Source organism: Musa acuminata, chromosome BXJ3-11, assembly GCF_036884655.1.
Source record: "Musa acuminata AAA Group cultivar baxijiao chromosome BXJ3-11, Cavendish_Baxijiao_AAA, whole genome shotgun sequence".
Classification (NCBI taxonomy): Eukaryota; Viridiplantae; Streptophyta; class Magnoliopsida; order Zingiberales; family Musaceae; genus Musa; species Musa acuminata.
In genome coordinates, this window is record NC_088359.1 from 10,594,556 (window position 1) to 10,622,196 (window position 27,641).

At 36.7% G+C, this 27,641-nt stretch overlaps 2 protein-coding genes across 2 annotated transcripts; both read right to left on the minus strand.

The window, feature by feature from the left end:
• Positions 1 to 5,069: 5,069 nt before the first annotated feature.
• Positions 5,070 to 6,235, minus strand: LOC135652972 (nicotinamide adenine dinucleotide transporter 1, chloroplastic-like; the record flags this gene model as incomplete). Its single annotated transcript, XM_065174371.1, has 3 exons — positions 5,070 to 5,839; positions 5,948 to 6,042; positions 6,133 to 6,235. Coding segments are annotated over 3 exons (435 nt in total), but the record flags the coding sequence as incomplete, so codon positions are not given.
• A 4,696-nt stretch (positions 6,236 to 10,931) lies between these two features.
• Positions 10,932 to 12,997, minus strand: LOC135652973 (GDSL esterase/lipase At1g28590-like). The gene is made up of 4 exons (XM_065174372.1): positions 12,766 to 12,997; positions 12,463 to 12,611; positions 12,105 to 12,378; positions 10,932 to 11,222 (listed from the first exon to the last, which is right to left on the minus strand). Exons 1-4 carry the CDS (start codon positions 12,995 to 12,997, stop codon positions 10,990 to 10,992), a joined length of 888 nt encoding a protein of 295 aa, XP_065030444.1. The 3' UTR covers positions 10,932 to 10,989.
• Positions 12,998 to 27,641: the final 14,644 nt, after the last annotated feature.

Consider the following 27,641-nt stretch of genomic DNA (forward strand, 5'->3'; position numbering starts at 1 on the left):
GATGAACAAAATCACCTTCCAAAGAACCGGAAGGATTTGGTACTTAGAACAATTGAAGATCACTCGAACATAAGCTCAAGTGATGGTGAACTTGAATTATTCATGAAATTTAAAAAGTTCATGAAACAAAAATTAAAGCACAAAAAGAACGCAACTACTTACTATGAACGCAAGAAAAAAAATACAAATTGGGATGAATCGAGCTCCTCCTAAGACGAAGAAAAAATCAACAAAGGCGAGGTGGCAAACTATGCCTTAACAGTTTTCTACAATGAGGTAAACAACTCAAATGAAACTCCCTTAGTTTACTTTGAAATTACTTGATGTTCTTCATGAGTTATTTTTAATTTTATTTAAAAAATTATATAAATTTTTTTTAAAAAAATTAAATGTTTAATAATGTAATGAAAAATACAAAAATTAGGATCATGCTAGTAATTTCAAAAATGATAATAAAAATTATATGTTTAATAAAAAAATAATTTTGATTAAAAATGTCTTATGAAATCATGCTATATGTGTTTAAGAAGTAATAATGGTAAATATTAATTATGCTCTACGGTTGGTATTAAAAAGAAAATTTAGAGTTAATATACTAAATATTTATCTTGCATGAAAGATAGTACTTAATGAAGTTTATGATTATTTTGATTTGTCATTCTGATATAATTCTATTATCTAAGGTAGTTAAATATTCATGACTTAAGACTCATGTTCAAATAATAATAATATTATACCACACCGATGTACCGAGCTCTATTCGGTATAGTACGATACGATGTACCGAGCAATACACCTAATTTAGGTGTAAACTTCTTTAAAAATAAATATATATTTTATTTATTTTCGAAGAATAATTAGAATATAATTTTTAAGTTAAAAATAAATATATATGGTTTACCAAAATCAATATAAATTAAGTAAGAATAGTATCATATATCTATATTAGGTTTTAAGGAATAGTCTTATGCAATTTTTATTCGAAACGAATTGTCGTTCTATTAATATTGAATTATCTATAGAAAAATTATTTGAATTATTAGATTGTTTTGTTATAATATAAACTTTAAGATTCTAATAAATTAAATAATCAGACAAACACACACATATATATATATATACCTGATTGCTAATTCTGTCACCAAAATGAACGACAACCCTTCATAGGTGGTGGATCGAGATCCTCGATCCTATGTATCTATATACCGATATGATATATTTGTTAGACCCAATCATGAAATTGATCCTACGAAATAATACATTGATACAATGTTTATCATTGATACATTAATGTGGTGATGATTATGCTAGTTATAGGTGCCCTACAAGCCAATCACATGAGTGATGACATATATGACATGATACATATTATTTTTGCTCATTATATTATTTGATATTTTATCATTTTATATTATATATATATATATATATATATATATATATATATATATATATATATATATATATATATATATATATATATATATATATATATATATATATATATATATATATATATATATATATATATATATATATATATATATATATATATATATATATATATATATATATATATATATATATATATATATATATATATATATATAGTGATGTCCTTAGATCTGTGTAATCAAAATTAGATCGTGATGAGATCATGATAATGAAATCGATCCGCCTTTAAATATAAATCCTAAATAATCCCAATCATAGGTTACTCGAGATAACCAGATAGACCGGTATGCTATATACCCGTCCATATGATGGATATAGCTGGTCTCATAGTTGCTTGTGTAGGGACACTAGGGATATAGTACAGGTGCTCAGTGGAGAATGAGTTCACTGATTGATGCGCTTACGAAATGCTAGATGGTTGATGATGCCTTATTGTCAGACAGCGATTTTGTGATCCCAGTGATGTATCTGGTCCTTAGACTTGAAACATCAAGGATGTCTTATATGAGTGCTCCACTCTTTAATACCAGACTTATAGGTTTGGATATCCCAGATCTAGCACAGTCGATCTTCAAGAGTGATAGTCAACCTTACGAGGGCTATTGAGTGTCGATAGAGGATCATCTACTCTCGGTGTCATGAGAGGAATGTCCCATGTGTTCTTGCTTAGACAAATCCCTAACTAAGGTCATTCGGATTGAGAGAGAAAAAGTTCTCCAGAAAATCCGATTAGAGCCCGATATACGGTCTTTGAGATATTAGATGGATGAGGGACTATAGGTACATGATAACTGAGGATAGACAGGTCCAATGGATTGGATTCCTCTATATTGTTTGGGGACTACGGCGTAGTGGCCTAGTACGTCCGTAATCGATAAGTCGAGTGAATTATTATGGAGATAATAATTCACTGAGCCAGAATGAGTTTTGATAGATATGACTCACAGCCAGCTCGATATTAGGCCTAGAGGGTCACAAACATATGGTAGGCGTTGCGATCAGTAGAGGTTCGGATATGAGATATCTACCGGAGCCCCTATCTTATTGGATATTCAATAAGCCCCTGAATTATTGGATCCCATGGACGAGATCCAATAAGAGCCCTGAGAGATTATTGAATAAAGATCCACTAATCTAAGAGGTTTGGGTAGTTGGATGGTAATCCAATACCTAATATAGGAGGATCCATTATGGTTAAGCTGATAGGGGACCTCTAAAAATAGGAGGGATTCAATGGTTCATAGGTTAGAGTCTTTGCTTGCCTCTCCTATTTTCCTCCCCCTCTCCACCTCAGAGTAGGTCTAGAGTTTTGAGGAGCATCGTCGCAACCCTTCTGTGTGCATCATCGCTAGAGAGGAGGGCGCTTGACCTCCGACACACTTTCCTAGAGTCCTATAAGGATTCAGGGATATATAATCTCTATAGGTAATACAATCTATTCTATATACAATTTTTAAGTTTTATGGATTTTTATGCATTAATCTTCGCACGACGATGAATATCTTTTTGGGAAATTGGGGATTTTATTTTTTATATTCTTTCGCTGTGCATATGATGTCGCCCCTAAGATTTTCCAATACTATTGAGTGTTGATAGAGGATCATCCACTCTCGGTGTCATGAAAAGAATATCCTATGTGTTCTTGCTCAAACAAATCCCTAGCTAGGGTCATTCGGATTAAGAGAGAAAGAGTTCTCCGGGAGAATCCGATTTGAGGGAGACTCAAGTAGAAACTATATGGGCCTGATGGTACTATGCCCAGTATACAGTTTTTGAGATATTAGATGAATGAGAAACTATAGATACATAGTAATTGAGGACAGATAGGTCTAATGGATTGGATTCGCCTATATCGTTTGGGGATTACGGCGTAGTGGCCTAGTAGGTCTCTAGGATATTAGGTCTAATAATTCACTGAGCCAGAAGGAGTTTTGATAGGTATGACTCATGACCAGCTCGATATTAAGTATAGAGGGTCACACACATATGGTAAGCATTGTGACGAGTAGAGGTTCGGATGTAAGATATCCGTCGGAGCCCCTATCTTATTGGATATCCAATAAGCTCCTGAATTATTAGATTCTATAGATAAGATCCAATAAGAGCCAATAAGAGATTATTGGATAGAGATCCACTAATTTAAGAAGCTTAGATAGTTGGATGGAAATCCAATACCCAATAGGGTAGGATCCATTATGGTTAAGTTGACAAGGGCCTCTATAAATAGGAGAGAACCAAAGTTCATAGACTAGAGCTTCTCTTGGTTGTCATCTCCTATTCTCCTCTCCTCTTCTCCTCAAATAGTAGACTTGGAGATTTGAGGAGCGTCATTGCAGCCCTACTGTGTGGATCATCACTAGAGAGGAGGGTGCTTGACTTCTTTCATCCTCTCCTACAAATCTATAGGGATTCAGGGATATACAATCTCCCTAGGTAAAACATAATCTTTCATATACATAGTTTTCGATTTTACGGATTTTGCGCACTAATCTTCGCACTACGACGAACATAATTTATGAGAAATTTGGGGATTTTGTTTTCTATTCTTCCACTACGCATGTGATGACGCCCCTAGATTTCCTTATAGATCGTAGGTTAATCATTATGAATCACATATGTCCAAAACAACTCCTAAGACATGTATTGGTGAATATTAGAGCTTCTACTTTTGCTACTCGTTGCTAAAAGAGTGTGAGGGTGAAATGGAGTATAATAGGTGAGATGATGGGTTTAAAAGCTTATAGAAAAGATTTCAACGATTAAATTGACTGTTGGAATATTGTTACAGGGCGATACAATTGAAATTTCGATTGTTACCATCTGATACAACACCGTATTTCAAGTGTATCGCCCGATAATAGGTGGTCTGCATATCGATCTGCTGGAGGACTGGTATGTACTGCTCGATACAGGTGGTACAATTTGAAATTTAAATCCTTGGATACTATAATATATTTTCTCGTACTCAAATCAAATTATAATTACGGTATAATTTAAAATTTAAATCCTTGGATACTAAAATCAAATTATAGGTGCAGATATCTTTAAAATAGTTAAAGTAGATTCAGAGAATAAAAATTGTTCACGTCATTGTCTTGAGAAATCAAAATTTCCATGCTCTTATGAAATGACCGCTATTAGGTATAGAAATGTTAATCATATTATACAAGTGATACCAATAAGAAGACATATAATTATAAAATATTTCTTATGAGAAATAAACAATATTAGATGCGATGAGAAGATCATTACATTAGTCCACAGATCATTATAGTAGGTCAGCTTTAAATGCTGCATAATTTGTAATAATCTCACCAGTAAAAAATAAAGCTTTTTAAGAAGCTACCAAATGGAGTTACACCACAAAGGCATCTTTGGCATCAGTATCAAGTTTATCTAAAATCCTTGCATGTCAAATTATATATATATACCACATGATTTCTCCTTCGTAAATTCGAACCCAAGTGCAGATTTTATGCATCTCATTCTACTCTGAGAAAAAAACTATATGGCTGCAACAGAGAAATAAAAAAAAGATAATTAGATATGGATGACAAGGAACTACTTGTGAGCTTTGGTAGAAGAGAAGCACAGAGATTTGAGACAATTCATAGTGACCAAAAATTTGGTAGCCATATCTGTTGTGTAGGACCCGCACACTAATTTTGCTGTCTTCTATAACATATTAAATGACTATGAATAATGGATCAGCATCAGTTTTACAATTCTGATTTACCAATAACTATCCCAAAAAAATGAGCTCCAAATAAAATCGTAGTTCACTAGTGACAATTTTGTCTCAGCATCTCATCCCTAAAATAGCATGAATTTTTTTAGTTCTTATAGAATGCAAAATCTTGCGTAACAACAAATGAACACCAAAAGAACTCAAAAGCTCACTAATAATAATTTCAGTGGTCATCCAATTGCTTTATGCTTCCAAATACGACATGTTCTTCTATAGATCCAAAATTTCCTACTTCCTTTTTCATCACCGGAAGTTTGTCATAGCTCATGATTGTAGTTGAAGTCATAAGGTCAGTACCAGAAGGCAGCCTTCAGGTAAAAGAATTGCAGCATGGCACAGAATGTATGTGTTGGCTGGTTCATCAAGGACAACATTTTGTAGACAGAGCATCATCCCTGATTACAGCACATGTGGATTTGATTCGGGTGGGAATAAATTGGTTAGGAATCTGTGAATCATCTCGAAGCTGGTAAATGTAATTACAGCAGCTGGAGTTGTTCGAAGCAAATTTGTTGCACAACCATGGTAAAATCCAGAAATACCATCTTTCCGAAAGACTTTTTTTATGCAGTCAATGACACCTTTATACTGCATCTCAGCATGAAAACCTTGTTCTTGAAGCTTTGACCGTACCACCTATCATAAGAAGATAATTATGGAAAATGGAGACAAACTTAATGCTGTCTATGGTAAATTTGTTTGGCATGGTGAATGACTTTAATATCCTTGGCTAGAGGAAGTTACCTCATGAGGGTAGGTCAATGTCGATGCAACTATCTTTGAGATAGATGAAGCAACAGCTACATCACGAGCAGTAAGCGAATCAACTGTAGTATTATCTAACATAAGAGCATATATTAATGCAAAGAAGAAATTAATAGATTTATAATAACTTAACTATATAGTTTCAGATTAATGATAGATAATACCTCGTTCAGCCAGGCAACATTTAATCTTCTCATATGCAGGGAACTGTATGGCAACATGGCTTATCCCTGCCAAAGCAGGCACTAGACCACTGTGCAAGACATAATATCAGCACATTCAATTAATATGATATTCAAGTAGTGATCATTTTCGATCACCACCATGTATGATATAGCCTTGACTTGCAACTTGACAGTTAACCGTCCCCCTTCTCTGTTCCAATCCATTTATCATTCAACTCTTCCCAACTTTTTTGTTATCTGTGAGCTTCGATATTGAATACATTAGTTGAGGACAATGATATCAACCACGACAATCTTTCCTTGTTGCATAACTATTTCCCGTGAATGAAGGTATGCTATATCATTTGGTCGCACATCCTCGTGCAATAAAAATACTAGTTTTAGCTCTAAATATTTCCTGTTCATTAAAGAAACTTACGCAAGTGACTCCACAGGCTTTTCCTGCACCTTAGGTTATACAGATTCTTCTGCTGTAATTTGGATTCCATGGACTGTCAAAAGGCTTGTTTCATGTAGAATAAACATCTAAGCATTCACAAAAAAGATGATGACCTTTATAGACCTTTTTCACACTGCTTTTCTACATCAAGATCTTTATAGAAATTACAAGAGCAGCACACTGTTTCTAGCACACCACTAAATATATAGATGCAAGATCTCATGGATCTCCTCGGCTAGCTATGCCGCAGGAGAGACACAGTAGCTATAGAAGAAACTATGTGCCAAACAAGAGGTGATTTAGGTAAGCCCACGAAAAGTTTCTTAGTGTCGCTGCTTGAGGCCAGCAGACTCCACAAACAAAACTCCATTAAACTGCTTTGCAGCTTGGATGCTGTCGAGCATTGGCTCTTTCTTTTGAGGAGTGTTGTGGCGGTGAAAGCTGCGAGGTAGTAGCGGCCTTCCTTTCCTGCCCAAGGACACCTCTATCATGTCAAATGCTTCCCTGCCCACCTTGTCAAGGACAGTCGACTTGCTGGGTTGCTGCTGCTGAACTTGTGGCGCCATGAGGAAGTGGAGGTCTCAAGGAGGTGTGCTGGGTTGCCGCTGCTGCTGAACTTGCTGTGCTGCCCTTCGGCTTTTATAGAGTCTTGTGCCCTTTGTTGACTCAAGTCAATGATATAGGAATCTGGCTTAATATCTTCCCTGATCTCTTTTGAGAAGGACAAATAATAAAGACGGCATGTGGGAAGTATTGGCATCTAATGCTATTTTCAAATCTAACAAGGAAGAAGACATACCATGGAGCTTGGTAGGACTGGTAGATATCCACTCACATTTTAGCCATATGATTATTTTAATTGATGTAGTGAAGTAAATTTCACTAGAAAAGGTTTTAAGTAACTTTTATGTAGATTTATTCTTGTTCTTTAGATCCAGTTCGGTCTAAAGACTGGTTAAGAATGTATTTACCATATCCAACTTTTTGAATGGAGCACTAACGCAATAAGCGCATGCTTCGAAGGTGAGAAGAAAAGTTGGCCGATTGGGTTGTGTGCAACAGCAGACGAAGGGTAAAACATGTATCCCAAATTTGATCAAATAAATAAAATGAGGAAGAAGAAATTAAAATAAAGGATGAACTGAAAAGGAAGGCAGCATATAACAAAGATGAAACCTAAACAAAATAGATAATATACTCTCTCTCTCTCTCTCTCTCTCTCTCTCTCTCTCTCTCTCTCTCTTCTACTTATGATTTCTATAACCAATATAAATAACTCAAGTTTGACTTATATCCAATCAAGAAGGTATATAAAATACCTTAACTTACCAATGAAACCAGAAGTTTATGGGAAAAAAAACTAGGGTTTAATGCTTGAAGTGTAAAATACTATATGTTATTAAAACACTAGTTTGTCATAAATAAAAGATTTATCAAATGAGAACTGCAATCTCATTCAATAAAATATACCACAAGGACAATTAGGAAGACCAATACAAAAGAACTAGAGCTACAATGTCCAAGACAGTCCATTTAGTTTTCCAGTGATTTGTAGAATTTATAAAGACAACAACAACAGCAAAGATGCATTTGCTGAAAGTGAGAGCAAGGAGAAGATAAAAGTTCAGAATATAATTTATTGTATATCTGAAATAGGGTGTTCTTTTACCAATTTCATTCCTGCATAATTTTCTGTTTCTGAATGGTATATTTGCAGTGGAGGCTTCTGTGTGATACCACCACTATATACTTGTGGATACCTAAATAAAATTCTTATTTATCTTTGCAAAAATATAGATATATACTTGTTGATACCTAAATAAAATTCTTATTTACCTTTGCAAAAATATAGATATATACTTGTGGATACCTAAATAAAATTCTTATTTACCTTTGCAAAAATATAGATATATACTTGTGGATACCTAAATAAAATTCTTATTTACCTTTGCAAAAATATAGATATATACTTGTGGATACCTAAATAAAATTCTTATTTACCTTTGCAAAAATATAGAAAAGCTGTACACTGTTATAGAGGAGTTGTGACATTGGAGGACATATAGGCAAAATTTCCTGTTGGCATCTGATGCTTTTCCAACATTATTACAAGAGGAATGTTTTCTTGCTAAACAAGTACAAACAAAGAATAGGTGGAGCTCATGGTGAACAGTGGATTTGTACAAATCATTGCCGTATAATCAAATGCGATGATGGGGATGGATGTGCATTAATGTTCCAATCTGCATTCTAGTGGCTTGAGCAGTTTGAATCACCTGAAGGAGAGCTACATGTAGCAGTAGAGAAATCCAGCATTATTCTGTCTGCAGTGAGGCTGCTTTAGAATATCTCAGAATGAATGATGCTTTGGCATCAGAATGAATCCGTTACTATCCTATAAGCCAACTCAGATGCTTTGGGAAATCTTCTAACACTCTTAACAATTTATTCTTACATCGAGAGTGACTTGAAACAACTTGCAAGTGTTTGATATGATAGAGGTGTGCCTACCGCATGAAGCCACACAAGTTTGTAGAGAGCACTTGTACGTGATAAGAATCATTAACTTATCACCACATGTGGATGGATGTTCTTGCTGTCAAAGAAATTTCTAAGCATTCGAGTGGTGATATTTTGGTGATTGAAAATGACCACTTTGATTGCGAAAAAGGGTTATATATTTATTCAATATTTAAGTCATTCCAACTCAGTTTGTTGTTTTCAAAATAATTTTAGTGGATTAGTGACAATGGTTTCTAAATGTTACACTGTACTCTTTTCCTTTACGTTAAATCTTTTAAGGAAATCATGCTACATTTCACAGATGTGAAAAGAAAAAAAATGCTGACTCGAATCATTTTGGATTGATGATAAACTTGGATTCGAGTTTAATTAACGTTTTAAGATTGCCACTTGACAACATCCTACTAGGCAGTTAAGATCTTATTTCCTACATTAACAATAAAATAAATAAATAAAAGAGAATATTATAAGAATCATTATCTTACAAGAAAGGAAGGACATCATGTGCATTGAAGGAAGATTATTTTACAAGATTAAAAGATGATTTTTGTTTCTTTCTTATTAGTTACTTTCTTTTTTCTCTTATGTTTGTGAACTATATAAAGAGGTCAATTATGAGACTATAATTTTTTTGAGTCAGAAGACTTGAAGCAAGTCTAAGATTATCTCTTACCTTCCTTTCTTCTCATGTCCTCTCCTCAACCAACTTGTAACAAAGACCCTGTGATCGATTGCTAAACATCATATCATAATCTCTTATCTTCTTTTCTTCTCTTCTGTTCAATTAGATGTTCAAAGTGCTCCTCCTTAACCATCGAGGTACGTGTTGAGCTCCAACATTTATTATTTATTGGCTAAATTAACATTTCTACAAAATCAAGTTTTTCTCACTTTTTCTATTTATGTCTTTGCTATCTTTTTATTTTTTATCCATCCTACCAATTCTCCCATCATGTTAAGCATTGCTTTAGGGTTGATTATTTGGTATCTCTACCATGTCTACTAGAAGTGATCAGCTTTGTAAGCATCTTTTGCTTGATAGATAAAGATATTAACTTTTACGCAGTCCCAATAAAAGGTTTGAGTCCTTTCAACATGAATTACTTGACATCAAAGTTTACCTAGACACCTTAATGACTACCATAATCTCTTTTGGTGAGAGACAATATATTGAGAAAGGTACAACTATAAATATCCTAATCCAACTCAGGCTAACAAAAAATAACAATCCTATAAATTACTACAGAAATCACTGACAATATTTTAAGTATAAGCCCGAAATAGCAAATGAAATCATTCTATCATTTATTCATCACATTTTCTCAAATTTCAAAAGTTCTATTTTCAATATTTTTATCTATGATGATGAAAAACGAAAACCACCACTATATATATATGTATATATATATATATATATATATATATATATATATATATATATATATATATATATATATATATATATATATATAATATGGGACTAATCTTAATCCATCCTTCGTATATATTCATGCATCTAGGTTTCGCATGTAATAATTTTCTTTGTCATTCCACCACATGATTTCGATTACCCTTGATTGTGTCCGAGGTCAACATTTGGTTCCTAGGAAGATTTTAGTGGTGGAATGGCTGCTCTTAATTGATCCATGGTGAATAAAGCATAGCTGAATCAAATGTGGTCTTCACTTGTGAACACACACAGAGCAAAGACAGAAAAAAAGAGAGAGAAAGAGAACTTGGATGTACCAATCATTAAACAAGCATGAAGATTTATTTGAAATATGTCTGCAGCCTCAACAATGGTTTCTGAGCATCTTATTCTCTCAGCGAACTGCAGCCTTTGCATCTTTTGGTCTACTTATCATGTGTCATGGCTAATAATGCAACGTGTAAGCTCTCTTTTGAGCATGCTTTGAGCAGGTTTGCTTCAACAAAGGAATAGCAAATGGCCCGCTGATGAGTCCATCAGAAACGGCATGATAAAATGCCTCGGTTGGGTGGAATCCTTCCCAAGAGGCAAAGGTTGATGGATTGCTGCAAACAGGTCCAGTCTCATCGCACCCATGACCATTGCCTCCACAGCAAGCAACGAATCGTTCTGCAATACCTGCAACAACACAAATAAATCCACGTTAATTAATTATATATTTAGATAAACGACAATATAAGGAGTTCTGATGGAGGATAGTTTAATCTAACATGGGGAGTGATTTAAATTGGATTATAAGAATTTGGTACCTATATTATTATTATAAGAATTTGAGTTTACGTATCTGAAGTCAATGAGTCGAATGCAACAGAGTGATGGTTGAGGTATGTATAGTAGGAAAAAAAAGGTCTGATTTAGTCATACATGAAAGTGAGTAAGGACCTGAATTGACTTAGCTTTATATGTATACTGTCACGAACATGAGCTTAAATATTTTGAATTAATGATTTCAACTTAATTAGTTAATCATTGCATGAAGCCGAATCACTTTTTTTTGCCTTTTTTACAACGAATTGTCCTTAAAAGAGGAAAGTAAGATGTTATTTTTTTTGGTTAGATGTTGGCTATATTGGCTTTAGAGTAATTACTGAGTGAAGATGGAAAGAATACCATTTCCGTGACAAGACATTCTGTTGAGCAAGGATAAAAAAAAAGAGGAGATGATGATATTGCTTCTTGTCAATATTTAGATTTCCTAGAAGAGTGGTCTTCTATGCCTACCAAAGAGGAAATCTAAATATGCTGAGTAGAATTGCAGTGTGTTTTGTCCAACTGCAGTTTGGATTGTGGTCTTCCTCCAGTGTAGTCGTTCACGAGGACTCCTACCTCGAAATCCCAGCAAACTTGTTCTTTTCTAGACCTTTCTTCAAAGATTTAACTCTGGAAATTGAAGTGGAAATAGAGGAAGGAGAAGAGAAAGAGATCACCGAAGAGGGTGGCTATCACTCGAGCCGCAGAGGAACAACATAGGTTGCGTTCATGGAAGATGAGGAAGCTCACCGAATTGTTTTGGATTGGAGAACAACCTCATTCCGGCGCCATGGTAATCAGCATAGTAGATGTTCGCTTCCGGATGAGCTCTCTTGAGCTTGTTCAGCTCATCCTGCAGCTTGCTGCCGTAATACTGCGAGAAGTCGTTCAACCATTTGATGCATCCGTTTGCATCGTAGTAACCAGGATCTGATCTCTTATACTTTGACAGCCACGCCGGAATGCAGCCAATCGGTAGGTTTCCGGGAACGATGAAGTTCTTGGCGCCGAGCTCGATTAAAGTCTTGCGTTCAAAACATGAAGTGAAAAAGATGGAAGAAATTAAAGCTTCCTCAACAACAAGCGTTCACCGTGTTATTACACTTACAGTGATACCGGAGCTGATCGTTCGGACCACACCGGGAACAAATGCATTTTTTATGTTCTCTATCGGCTTGTTCTGGGACAACGCCGCGTTGAAGTCATTGCCTCCGATCTCTCCCATCATGAACAGCGAGTTGCCCAAGAACGTGCGATCTGGCAATCCAAGAATCGACGACTGTCAATCTCTCTCTCTCTCTCTCTCTCTCTCTCTCTCTCTCTCTCTCTCTCTCTCTCTCTCTCTCTCTCTCTCTCTCTCTCTCTCATCGGAAGCTAAGATAGATGACACTTTCAGTCGGTGAAATCTTACCCGCAAGGGATGGCACGGATTTAAGCAGATCCTTGAACCAGCCAATCTGGACGAACAAGGACCTGTCCATAAAGCTAGTAACATTAAGTCCAAGACCGGCCAAGGCTTTCCGGTCCTGCGCCGTGGCCCCTCCGAAGGCGAAGTTGGCTCCACGTGAGAAAGTTCCTCCTCCACGATACGGCGGCACCAGCGGCAGCCCAAGTGCTTGTGCTGCAAGTATCGCCACCGGCATCCTAGACCATGTCAGGAACAAGAACAAAGAGAGGAGTGCGTCGAGTTTCTAAAGGAAGCGACCACAGACCGATGAAGTCGATGATCAGACGGCCATCGCTGTAGCGGCCCGTCGCCTTATGAAAGTAGGTGATGCCCCATGGATGCTTGCTGATGGTGGTGTTGGCAAAGGTGTTGATGAAGTTTCCGGTGTCCTGCAGCGAGTCGCCGAAGCTGAAGATGGCCGGGAAGCAGGCGCGTCCATGGTGGACGCTCAGAAGACACAGGAATGCCGTGACGAGGAGAAGATTGGCGTTGAAGGCCATTGTAGCGTGTAACCAGATGTCTTAGTCCTCGACCTAGTGATCCGTATATAAATTGTCGAGTACCAAAGGCCATTGTTGGAAACCTGTTAAAGCGAAATATTTTCCTTATTTATAAATCAAAATGGGTTCCTTTTTATGGATTCCTCTTTATGGATTCTCCATTTAAAATTTGGATCGAAAACGTTTGATAGATCATCAAACAGAAAACTTAGAAACCTAATTTTTCTCTCTTTATTTCTTTCTCCTCTTCCCTTCGCCAATACACCCGCTGCCATATGATCTCTTTCCTCGCCTTCTTTTTTCTCTTTTTAATTTCTTTTGGATTCAAACGGCTCAGTTTGTCCAAGCCCACATATGGGCTGGACCCAACATTAGTCCTCGACCTAGTGATCCGTGTATAAACCGTCGAGTACCAAAGTTTCTGCAGAATTTGGCAAGATCACCGTTGGCTTTATGCATGCATCCCTCATTTCATTCCTCACAATGCATGAGCTAGTTCCTTGTACCAGCAATAGAATATTGGTTTAATTGGCAAATCTGTCATTCTTCAATATTAGTTAAAGCCTCCTACAATTAGGTTACCACGGGAAATCATTTTTGTGTTGGTTCAATTGGCAAAGCCGTCATTGATCCAATTTTTTTTTAATTATTTTTTTTTGTGTGTGGATTTTATCCAAAAACAGTAAATTATTAATTACTTAGGTAATGTCAGGGCTAAGTATCATTTTGGTTTACATTGTACTGGGAATTATAATCCAATCAAGTTTGGAAGGGGTTAAAAAGGCAATATGCTGAGACTGAAACTTATTATCTTCAAAATCACAAACCAACTTATATATGCAAACTTTTTTTTTCTTCTTTTTTTTCAATTAGCCTTTTTCTTTTCCATTTATTTTTGTAAATAAATATATTGACTGTTTTACACCCTGAACAACAAAGATCTCTTTTTTAAGCCCAAAACCATATCTTTTGAATCGCCTGTTCAACTTTATTTACTCCATCCAATATGATCCGCGAGGGGTTTAACCTAATTGAGGAAAGATATGGGTTACTCTCCACAGGAGGTGGCTGGTGCTGAGCTCAATAAAGACCTCCATCTCCTTTTCTTCTTATCCTTCTTCTTCTATTATATTTATCTATTATTTTATTCTTATTTTCCATCCTTCTCTTTTGTCCTTGTTATGGTGTCTTTAAAGAGTTGGGTTTTTGTGTTAGAGCATTGAATCAAAAAGATAAAAACCCTTCACTAAGTATATTATTGTTTTAGTTAGTTGTTGATCATTTCATAATTGTTTAGAGGTTAAAATCTTTCTGGGTTTTTATAAAGAGAATGCTATTTAAATATCTTATTTGACCTAAACACTCTTTTTAATATTATGTTAGCTTATGATATGGTTCATTGTTTTTCTCCCTTTGTAAAACCTTTATCGTCTATAACTCATTTTATCGTTATATTGGTTCATATATTTCTATAGTTTGCCAAAATAAGTAGAATTTAGAAATAATTTTCACAAGTCCATGTGTTTCATAGATGTTCTGCATAAATTTTGAAGAATATTCAGTTCCACTGTTTTCTGACATGGTTATACTATTGTTTGCTTCCTTCTAAAAAATATATATAATTTTTTTTAAATATATTAATTTTCATTCATGTTTTATCTAAAAAAAAACTTTCAAACTTGCATGAGACCTTAGTAGGGCATTTTCACTTAAATCAATCCCGAAATGCTACGGACAAACTTCTAAATAGAATGTTTGATGTAATGCTTATGTATGTCCGTGTCTTTTGGTATGTTCATACTTTGCCTAGCATATAGAGGGACAGCTGAAGACTTAATAGTCTCGTTTTAGTTGGGTTTGGTGGCCGCTTTAAGCTTGTAAATAAGGGTTATGTAATGTGGACACTTGTGAGAGATTTTCGGTCTGTAATGGACTATTTTGATCATTTGTTGTGCAACTGTTCAGAGCTTGTAAAGTCTGTTTATAATTTGCATTGTCTATGAAGTGTTTCCTGGAATGTTTGCTTGTGGATCCCGAGTGAGGCATTTTCTCTAACCCGTTTTCTCTTTTGTGGGTCCTAAGGGACCATGGGAGGCTTTAAGGAGGTTGACCTTTGCGGACGGACACGCAAGGGTATCGCACGACTTAGGCAAAACTAGCTAAGTCTATAATAGATGGTATCAGAGTGGGACAAGCACTCATAGAAACACTTAGCATGCAAACGTGGGGGACCTAGCGGGGCTGCGTTGAGAGCAGTCAGCACACGCGCGACCATTTGGGGGAAAACCGGCATGGAGATGTAGGGAAAAGGAGTCGCTCGAAGGAGCGAGCATATAAGATTAGCATTCAGAGGAATGACTAACCCTTCGTGCAAGAGACACCACGAGAACAGGCAAGCTTGGAAGAATGCGGAGCGCACAAAGGTTGGGATGGGTGAGCTTGAGCTACGGCTCAACGTTGACAACTATACTTGATGGTACTCAAGGCAAGCGAGGTGCTTGGTAAAGGATGAGACCATGCAAAGTGGAATGAGTTGCTCAGCGACCGTAAGAGTTGTGCAAAGCTCGCAGAGGTAAGGGGAATTGCTAACTCAAAGAATTTGATACTCATACATGGGCTTGTATGCGGACAATGGAATGTTCGCGGCCATCCCAAGGCGACCGAAACTTGGTGCCATGGAGCATTGAAACTTTCTCTTCGGCATGTGAAGGATACATCTGTAGGAGGCTGAAGTGTGTAACGAGTTCAGCATATTGCTAGGCCTCGAGTGGTGCAGCGGGTGCTGTATTGACATGGAATCGCAATCTAGCAAGTACGTTTGCAGGAGGCAGAATAATGCACAGTTTATTCAGCAAATCAGAGTAGTCCAAGGGGATGATGGTCTCCGAAACGGAGAGAGATGTTGCTCCAATGGGATAGTTATCCAGGAGGGATAAGTCCCGGCTCTCTAGAGGGAGAATCATGTGGGACGGACCTCACATGTTGAGGAGGAGAATCTCAACACACAACAACTCCACGAAGCTCAATGGACTGAACAAGCGGCGAGGAGTCATCACATGATCTCGCTCGAGAGAATGCATTGCGAGATCAAGCGGGGGAGAGACCCAAAGCAACACAACGGTAGGCACAATTGGAGTCAATATGGAGATCCGACTCAAGGGAGGGCTGACCCGTGGAATGGTGGGCGCGAGGGCCACCATCAACTTAATGCAAAACGAGGAGCGGAGCAACTTGGGTGTAACTTGGCGAAGTATCCAAGCTACATGAAGGGAGCTAGCATAGAAGATGGAACATGGAGCAGAGGCACAATGCTTTCCTTGGACAAAGGTCAAGGACATGAACTCTTGCAGAGGCAAGAGTAGGATCATGTTGTTTCATGGGTCCTTCATTCTAACGGAGCAGATTCATCTTGCATGGTGCCAAAGATGAAGATAGCTTTTGGGCACATGCACCTTATCTCGGAAAAGCATTTGATGGAGGAACTAAGGCGACTCAATTTGCGGAGGCGAAGTTGAGTTTAGAAGGCCTTGGCACGGGGCAAGAGGACGCGGAGGTGGGTACTCTTGAAGAATATGCCATAGTGTTTCTATTCAAGTTGCCATGAAGGAAGCGGTGTGGAGCGAAGATTGTGCTAGTAGGGGTAGAGGCCCAGGATCCAAACAATGGTGCACTAATTCCAGCGAAGTCGGGGGACTTTGAGAGCTACTAGGCGACGGACTGTCCTAGAGCGGTGCTTCATCTAGGTGTGACCCAAGAGTGGGTGGATGAAGGTCGATTGCTAAAGGAGCGAACAAAATCGAAGGTGGAAGAGACTCTGCAATGTATTGGCAGAGGCCACACATGGAGGGATCACAATTCGAGTTCATCCCACAAGGATCAAAATGCAATAGAGATGTCACCAGGAGGCGACATGGTGCAACGGATCATGGTGGAATAGTTTGTGGCAATACGATACACACGATATAGTCCCGTGAGGGACTAGATCGTATGGAGGTATGATCGGGAGCTATTGGAAGCTCCACTTCGGTGAATAACATGACGGTAAGAATGACTATGGATTCAAAGAGTGAAGGCCATGGTACCGTAGAGGTGGGTCTTCCGTGCGTGCATCGAATTTTGCATCGGATGAAGGCCTTGGCCATCAACATATGGGGGCTATGTTCCACCAAGGGAAAAGTTCGAATGCAAGTACTAGTGAGTCCCAGGGGAGGGACTTGATCATGCAAAGGTATGATCAAAGCAGCTGGAGAGTTAGACTACTCCAGAGCCCATATTCGCTTAAGGGAGCCCAGCAAGTCAGAGGACAAGGTCGAGTAAGCGAACGATGCTACCAATGAAGCTAAGGAGAACAAAATCAGTGCAAATCCTACAACGTGATGGCAGAGGCCATGTATGGGAGTTGCAGTCTGTCTTTCCATCGACCAAAGGGAGCTGTTTGGAGAACACAGAGGTATTGAAGCAAGTAGTCGAAATGGGCGAGGAAGCGACGACGAGTCCAGAGGGACTTAGCTACCCAAAATCAAGCATCAGTTAGAATGGAGGTGGACTCGGAGGAGTGCCACAGAGACATATCTACTAATCGTGAAGAAAAAAGATGCAGATGCGAGGTTACGGATAATAGGGCCATGGGCATGGCAGCGCTATGGTACCGTAGAGATGGGACTTCCATGAAAGTCATTGATCCCTTGCTCTCATGGAGGGAGAGTGATTGGTCGTGAAAGGGGCCGAGAAGGTGGAGCATGCAGAGGCAAACTCTAAGTACTGAGACAAGGCTGAAGGGCAAAGGCCAAGGAACTTCGTAAGACTAGTGTCAACGAGCTTCTCATCAAGATAGCCGAAAGTTAAGGACTTCGGGTCTGGCAAGAGTGCACGACCAAGGAACGAAGCAGGTAGTATGCGATGCTGTACCTTTGCTACTCAGTGGAGTAGGCAGTAGGGTTGATGGAGAAGACAGTACAATCCTAGAGGAGACCAAATCTATTAGAGAATTACTCCAAGTTGGGGTGAAAACTTCTTGCATTCCAGAAGTTCGATGACATTGAGAAGGTGAATCATAGTAACTAACTCAACGCAAGGAGTGCAAACACTTCAAGTGCTTCAGAAGTGTGAGCAAAAAGCAGGCGAAGGCCAGTAACCAACTCGATGCATGGAGTACAACCTCGAGGAGGCAAGCGAAGTTAAGTAACCTTTGCCTTCTCAACCCTTACGAGAATAGGCGAAACCGAGTACTCTAATTCTCTTATCTATCCAGCAGAGGAGCTCTGCACAAGTTCAAAGACCTTTCGAAGATAATGGAAGATAATAGTTGTCAAATCCTCATTAACGGTGATTAGTTCTACTGAAAGTAGATTGTCCGTTTCATTTCCCAACGAAATGTCAATCGAAAGCGGAAGTAATGCGAACCTAGTTGGAAGTGACAACTAAGTGAAAAAAGAGTCAATGAGCAAATTTTGTGGAGGAAGGACCCAAAAATTCAGAAGTTTGTGAGACGATGCTCGTTAAAGCTCCAATAAGCATCCACCCAATTCAAGCAGCATGAGGCATTTGAGAGACTGGCGTAGTAAGGATAGTATTTTCCTTCATCTAGAGGATTCGCAGGAATCAATAAGGATCAACACAACTCAGACAACCCTACACTAGAGTTAAAGTCATTAGTGAGTTGAAGTAGCATAGCGGATCAAAGGTTCGACTACTCAAAAACAACAATGGAGAGCAGCTGAGAGCCAAGAGGCGCATTGCAGCTGGAGTAGGAGATTGAAGACTCAGCAAAGGCGAGGAGTTGTAGTGTTCACAAATGCTTCGACGAGGACGTCGAAGGAATAAGTGGGGGAGAATGTCATGGACAAACTTCTAAACAGGATGTTTGATGTAATGCTTATATATATCCGTGTCTTTTGGTATGTTCATATTTTGCCTAGCATGTAGAGGGACAGGTGAAGGCTTAATAGTTCCATTTTAGTTGGGTTTGGTGGCCGCTTTAGGCTTATAAATAAAGGTTGTATAATGTGGACACTTGTGAGAGATTTTCGATCTATAATGGACCATTTTGACCCTTTATTGTGCAACTATTCAGAGCTTGTAAAGTCTGTTTGTAATTTGCATTGTCTATTAAGTGTTTCCTGGAATATTTGCTTGTGGATCGTGAGTGAGGCATTTTCTCTAACCCGTTTTCTCTTTTGTAGGTCATAAGGGACCATGGGAGGCTTTGGGAAGGCCGATCTTTGCGGACGGATACGCAAGGGTGCCGCACGACTTAGGCAAAACCAGCTAAGTCCGTGATAGAAAGGTCAAAATTATGCTAATTTTTCTCCTATTAGAATATTAATTTACATGTATTTATTTTTTTAGCTTATATGTTTATTTTTGTAATGATCTCATTATAGGGATAATCCTCTTCCCGAACAAGTATTTTTAGTTTTTAATAGTATTGATAGTCATACACCATGTGTAGGTAAAAGCTAAATACCAAATTGCTCAGATTTTGTCAATCATAGCATATATTTGAATAGTCTATTTTATTATCATGAAGATGATAATAATTGTGATGTCTTTGAAAATAAATTAGCTGAAGAAAAAATTACAAGAATAGGTTAAAGGTTAAGATACATTTAATGTCATTAGTGAGTGAGTTGTTTTAAGTGAGGGTACGTATCATAGCATTGAACAAATACTTGTTGAATATGGTGATAGCCAAGATGATAGTGTTTTGTTAAATGATAGTTCTTCATTTTGATCTTTTTTTTTGGTCAAGTGTGATATTTGAATGACATTAAATTTAATTTATTATATATTTTTATATATTAATTTCTAATCCAATAAATATCTTTCTATAGGTATTTTGAGACCGGAAAGAAATTCTATGAGCCTTGAAAGAATATGTGATTTGATAAAATTTTAAGATCAAATATGTTGCAACAAGAAGCTATAAGATATATGTCCAATACATAGTTTTCAATTGTGGATGAAAGTAGCTCGTGGGAAGACTGAAAGTATCAGAAATATCAAGTTCATAAAGTGCATTAATGTAATTTATCAAGATTATATAGGAATCATAAGGGATATAATAGTTCTTTCATTAAAAAAAATAGAATCAAATTATGGTAAATATTAATTATGCTCTACGGTCCGTATTAAAAAGAAAATTTAGAGTTATTATACTAAATGTTTATCTTGCATGAAAGATTATACTTAATGAAGTTTATGATTATTTTGATTTGTCATACTGATATAATTCTATTATCTAAGGTAGTTAAATATTTATGATCATAAGACTCATGTTCAAATAATAATAATATTGTACCACACCGATGTACCGAGCTCTATTTGGTATGGTACGGTACGATGTACTGAGCATAAATATATATTTTATTTATTTTCGAAGAATAATTAGGATATGATTTTTAAGTTAGGAATAAATATATATGATTTAGCAAAATCTATTGAATCTCGGATTTTGATGATGAAACCAATTGATAAGTGTTTATATTTTAATCTGTGTTTTGAGTGACGTAGGATGCTTCAATCAGGATGAGACAATTAAAGCAGAAAGAATCATATTGGGCCGGAGGAAAACATGTCAGAAGATTAGACGTCGGGCCGGAGGATCAGTCGACGTATCAACAGAAGGCTTCAGGCCATGGATTCAGGCATCGAGCCAAGAAGAGCAGATATTGCGCCAAGGATATCGGAGTTACAGAGTCAACTGGTAGATTGGGAAATAGGCCGCAAGAGAGGACGATGCACCGAAGAATTAGACGAAACGTCGAGGGACCAATGTCATGTAGGACAACATGATTAATGCTTAGTATTAATTGTCTAGATCGAAGTGTGTTTTACATGTGCAGGATTAACTACGATAGCAAGGCATGAAGCAAAATAAAGTCCCAGAGTCAAGGACGTGATTTCGTTGGGAGTTTGAGAGTTCGTCGAAAGTCCGGACGTTTGTCGGAAGTTCTGGCGGAACCAGCCGAGATGTTTTAAAGCTTGTTAGAGAAGCTCATCGGAACTCCCCAAGAAGATTATCGTGAAGTCCAGGAGCTTGCCGGGAGTCTATCGGAACATTGCCGAGAGATTGTCGGAAGTTCGCTGGAAGATCGTCAAAAGCTCGCCGGAAGAAACCAAGACATAGGGACTTATTTAGCTTAGCAAAAGTCTTAGGAATCGTAATTAGTATGTAATTAGATTTGGATTTAGGATAACCCAATTAGGGGCTAGCTAGGCCCATGTAAGAATTATGTTGGGCCTAATGAAAAGGCCTAAACAATGCCCAAAGAAGTGATACCGTTGTGGCATAATCTTCAAGACTATGTCAGGCGGTGGTACCGTCGAGTGTAGTGTTAGTATCAGACTGACACTAGCGGTGGTACCACCCAGCGCAGGTGGTGGTATCGCTCATGCCCGGGAAACCCGGGATGAGATGTTTTTAGGCTCCAAGTTTGAATCAACTTGAAGCCTATAAATACCCCTCTCATCCCTGGTTAAAAGACACAAGCGTAGAGATTTTAAAAGTGAAGAAACGCTGTTGCAATCTCTTTAGAAATTCCCTCCTCCACTCTTAAGTTTAGAATTATGTAAGAGAGGAGTGAGTGCTTGTAAGGGTTGTCTCCTAAACCCGAGAAAAGGAGAAGAGGGGTATAAAAGGTAGTTGGTCTTCGCTTATTGAAGAAGACTAATAGTGGATGTCGATGGCCTCGACGGAAGAGGAATCGACGAAGTGGATGTAGGTCACAACGACCGAACCACTCTAAAATCTGGTTTACATTTTATTTGTGCAATTTATTTTAACTGCAAACCTCCTTACTTACTCTTTACATCCACTACTCTTTTACGAACACGCTTTCAAGTTAACATCTTTACGAAACCGATTTTATCACAATAAAGTTTTTAAACCGATGTTATTTTATCGCTGCACTAATTCACCCGCCCCCTCTTAGTGTTGACCAACCTCTTGATCCTAACAATTAGTATTAGAGCCTCATGATTTCTCAGTTGGTTTAACACCCAAGAGAAATGACTCTTTTCAGCTTTCAAGAGGGTCACTCTCTCATTTGTCCTCCCTTTTTCAATGGTGGGATGGACTACATATATTGGAAAACTCGAATAAGAGTTTTCTTGCTTTCTTTGGATTTGAACTTATGGAATATTGTTGAATCCGGTTTTAAAAGGTCTTCTCTTCCAATAAAAGATTAAAATGATTTGGAGAAGAAGACATTTTTTTTAAATACTAGAGCTATGAACGCTCTACTTTGTGCCTTAAACAAAATCGAGTTTAATCAGGTTTCTACTTACGAAATGGCTTTCGACATTTGGCATATTCTTAAAATCACTCACGAAGGCACAAGTAGATTAAAACATTCAAAAATTAATTTTTTAATACATGATTTTGAACTTTTTTGAATGAAGCCAAGTGAAACCATTGTTGACATGTACACCCATTTTACGGATATCGTCAATGGTTTAAAAGTACTTCGTAAAAGTTTTTCGAATTTTGAACTTATTAACAAGATCTTAAGATCATTTTCTAAAACTTAGGAATTGAAAGTAACGACAATACAAGAAACAAAAGATTTAAATATTTTTTTACTTGAAGAACTTATCGGTTCATTGATAACATATGAAATGGTGCATAATGCACATAATGAACATGATGAACAAAATCACCTTCCAAAGAACCGGAAGGATTTGGTACTTAGAACAATTGAAGATCACTCGAACATAAGCTCAAGTGATGGTGAACTTGAATTATTCATGAAATTTAAAAAGTTCATGAAACAAAAATTAAAGCACAAAAAGAACGCAACTACTTACTATGAACGCAAGAAAAAAAATACAAATTGGGATGAATCGAGCTCCTCCTAAGACGAAGAAAAAATCAACAAAGGCGAGGTGGCAAACTATGCCTTAACAGTTTTCTACAATGAGGTAAACAACTCAAATGAAACTCCCTTAGTTTACTTTGAAATTACTTGATGTTCTTCATGAGTTATTTTTAATTTTATTTAAAAAATTATATAAATTTTTTTTAAAAAAATTAAATGTTTAATAATGTAATGAAAAATACAAAAATTAGGATCATGCTAGTAATTTCAAAAATGATAATAAAAATTATATGTTTAATAAAAAAATAATTTTGATTAAAAATGTCTTATGAAATCATGCTATATGTGTTTAAGAAGTAATAATGGTAAATATTAATTATGCTCTACGGTTGGTATTAAAAAGAAAATTTAGAGTTAATATACTAAATATTTATCTTGCATGAAAGATAGTACTTAATGAAGTTTATGATTATTTTGATTTGTCATACTGATATAATTCTATTATCTAAGGTAGTTAAATATTCATGACTTAAGACTCATGTTCAAATAATAATAATATTATACCACACCGATGTACCGAGCTCTATTCGGTATAGTACGATACGATGTACCGAGCAATACACCTAATTTAGGTGTAAACTTCTTTAAAAATAAATATATATTTTATTTATTTTCGAAGAATAATTAGAATATAATTTTTAAGTTAAAAATAAATATATATGGTTTACCAAAATCAATATAAATTAAGTAAGAATAGTATCATATATCTATATTAGGTTTTAAGGAATAGTCTTATGCAATTTTTATTCGAAACGAATTGTCGTTCTATTAATATTGAATTATCTATAGAAAAATTATTTGAATTATTAGATTGTTTTGTTATAATATAAACTTTAAGATTCTAATAAATTAAATAATCAGACAAACACACACATATATATATATATACCTGATTGCTAATTCTGTCACCAAAATGAACGACAACCCTTCATAGGTGGTGGATCGAGATCCTCGATCCTATGTATCTATATACCGATATGATATATTTGTTAGACCCAATCATGAAATTGATCCTACGAAATAATACATTGATACAATGTTTATCATTGATACATTAATGTGGTGATGATTATGCTAGTTATAGGTGCCCTACAAGCCAATCACATGAGTGATGACATATATGACATGATACATATTATTTTTGCTCATTATATTATTTGATATTTTATCATTTTATATTATATATATATATATATATATATATATATATATATATATATATATATATATATATATATATATATATATATATATATATATATATATATATATATATATATATATATATATATATATATATATATATATATATATATAGTGATGTCCTTAGATCTGTGTAATCAAAATTAGATCGTGATGAGATCATGATAATGAAATCGATCCGCCTTTAAATATAAATCCTAAATAATCCCAATCATAGGTTACTCGAGATAACCAGATAGACCGGTATGCTATATACCCGTCCATATGATGGATATAGCTGGTCTCATAGTTGCTTGTGTAGGGACACTAGGGATATAGTACAGGTGCTCAGTGGAGAATGAGTTCACTGATTGATGCGCTTACGAAATGCTAGATGGTTGATGATGCCTTATTGTCAGACAGCGATTTTGTGATCCCAGTGATGTATCTGGTCCTTAGACTTGAAACATCAAGGATGTCTTATATGAGTGCTCCACTCTTTAATACCAGACTTATAGGTTTGGATATCCCAGATCTAGCACAGTCGATCTTCAAGAGTGATAGTCAACCTTACGAGGGCTATTGAGTGTCGATAGAGGATCATCTACTCTCGGTGTCATGAGAGGAATGTCCCATGTGTTCTTGCTTAGACAAATCCCTAACTAAGGTCATTCGGATTGAGAGAGAAAAAGTTCTCCAGAAAATCCGATTAGAGCCCGATATACGGTCTTTGAGATATTAGATGGATGAGGGACTATAGGTACATGATAACTGAGGATAGACAGGTCCAATGGATTGGATTCCTCTATATTGTTTGGGGACTACGGCGTAGTGGCCTAGTACGTCCGTAATCGATAAGTCGAGTGAATTATTATGGAGATAATAATTCACTGAGCCAGAATGAGTTTTGATAGATATGACTCACAGCCAGCTCGATATTAGGCCTAGAGGGTCACAAACATATGGTAGGCGTTGCGATCAGTAGAGGTTCGGATATGAGATATCTACCGGAGCCCCTATCTTATTGGATATTCAATAAGCCCCTGAATTATTGGATCCCATGGACGAGATCCAATAAGAGCCCTGAGAGATTATTGAATAAAGATCCACTAATCTAAGAGGTTTGGGTAGTTGGATGGTAATCCAATACCTAATATAGGAGGATCCATTATGGTTAAGCTGATAGGGGACCTCTAAAAATAGGAGGGATTCAATGGTTCATAGGTTAGAGTCTTTGCTTGCCTCTCCTATTTTCCTCCCCCTCTCCACCTCAGAGTAGGTCTAGAGTTTTGAGGAGCATCGTCGCAACCCTTCTGTGTGCATCATCGCTAGAGAGGAGGGCGCTTGACCTCCGACACACTTTCCTAGAGTCCTATAAGGATTCAGGGATATATAATCTCTATAGGTAATACAATCTATTCTATATACAATTTTTAAGTTTTATGGATTTTTATGCATTAATCTTCGCACGACGATGAATATCTTTTTGGGAAATTGGGGATTTTATTTTTTATATTCTTTCGCTGTGCATATGATGTCGCCCCTAAGATTTTCCAATACTATTGAGTGTTGATAGAGGATCATCCACTCTCGGTGTCATGAAAAGAATATCCTATGTGTTCTTGCTCAAACAAATCCCTAGCTAGGGTCATTCGGATTAAGAGAGAAAGAGTTCTCCGGGAGAATCCGATTTGAGGGAGACTCAAGTAGAAACTATATGGGCCTGATGGTACTATGCCCAGTATACAGTTTTTGAGATATTAGATGAATGAGAAACTATAGATACATAGTAATTGAGGACAGATAGGTCTAATGGATTGGATTCGCCTGTATCGTTTGGGGATTACGGCGTAGTGGCCTAGTAGGTCTCTAGGATATTAGGTCTAATAATTCACTGAGCCAGAAGGAGTTTTGATAGGTATGACTCATGGCCAGCTCGATATTAAGTATAGAGGGTCACACACATATGGTAAGCATTGTGACGAGTAGAGGTTCGGATGTAAGATATCCGTCGGAGCCCCTATCTTATTGGATATCCAATAAGCTCCTGAATTATTAGATTCTATAGATGAGATCCAATAAGAGCCAATAAGAGATTATTGGATAGAGATCCACTAATTTAAGAAGCTTAGATAGTTGGATGGAAATCCAATACCCAATAGGGTAGGATCCATTATGGTTAAGTTGACAAGGGCCTCTATAAATAGGAGAGAACCAAAGTTCATAGACTAGAGCTTCTCTTGGTTGTCATCTCCTATTCTCCTCTCCTCTTCTCCTCAAATAGTAGACTTGGAGATTTGAGGAGCGTCATTGCAGCCCTACTGTGTGGATCATCACTAGAGAGGAGGGTGCTTGACTTCTTTCATCCTCTCCTACAAATCTATAGGGATTCAGGGATATACAATCTCCCTAGGTAAAACATAATCTTTCATATACATAGTTTTCGATTTTACGGATTTTGCGCACTAATCTTCGCACTACGACGAACATAATTTATGAGAAATTTGGGGATTTTGTTTTCTATTCTTCCACTACGCATGTGATGACGCCCCTAGATTTCCTTATAGATCGTAGGTTAATCATTATGAATCACATATGTCCAAAACAACTCCTAAGACATGTATTGGTGAATATTAGAGCTTCTACTTTTGCTACTCGTTGCTAAAAGAGTGTGAGGGTGAAATGGAGTATAATAGGTGAGATGATGGGTTTAAAAGCTTATAGAAAAGATTTCAACGATTAAATTGACTGTTGGAATATTGTTACAGGGCGATACAATTGAAATTTCGATTGTTACCATCTGATACAACACCGTATTTCAAGTGTATCGCCCGATAATAGGTGGTCTGCATATCGATCTGCTGGAGGACTGGTATGTACTGCTCGATACAGGTGGTACAATTTGAAATTTAAATCCTTGGATACTATAATATATTTTCTCGTACTCAAATCAAATTATAATTACGGTATAATTTAAAATTTAAATCCTTGGATACTAAAATCAAATTATAGGTGCAGATATCTTTAAAATAGTTAAAGTAGATTCAGAGAATAAAAATTGTTCACGTCATTGTCTTGAGAAATCAAAATTTCCATGCTCTTATGAAATGACCGCTATTAGGTATAGAAATGTTAATCATATTATACAAGTGATACCAATAAGAAGACATATAATTATAAAATATTTCTTATGAGAAATAAACAATATTAGATGCGATGAGAAGATCATTACATTAGTCCACAGATCATTATAGTAGGTCAGCTTTAAATGCTGCATAAT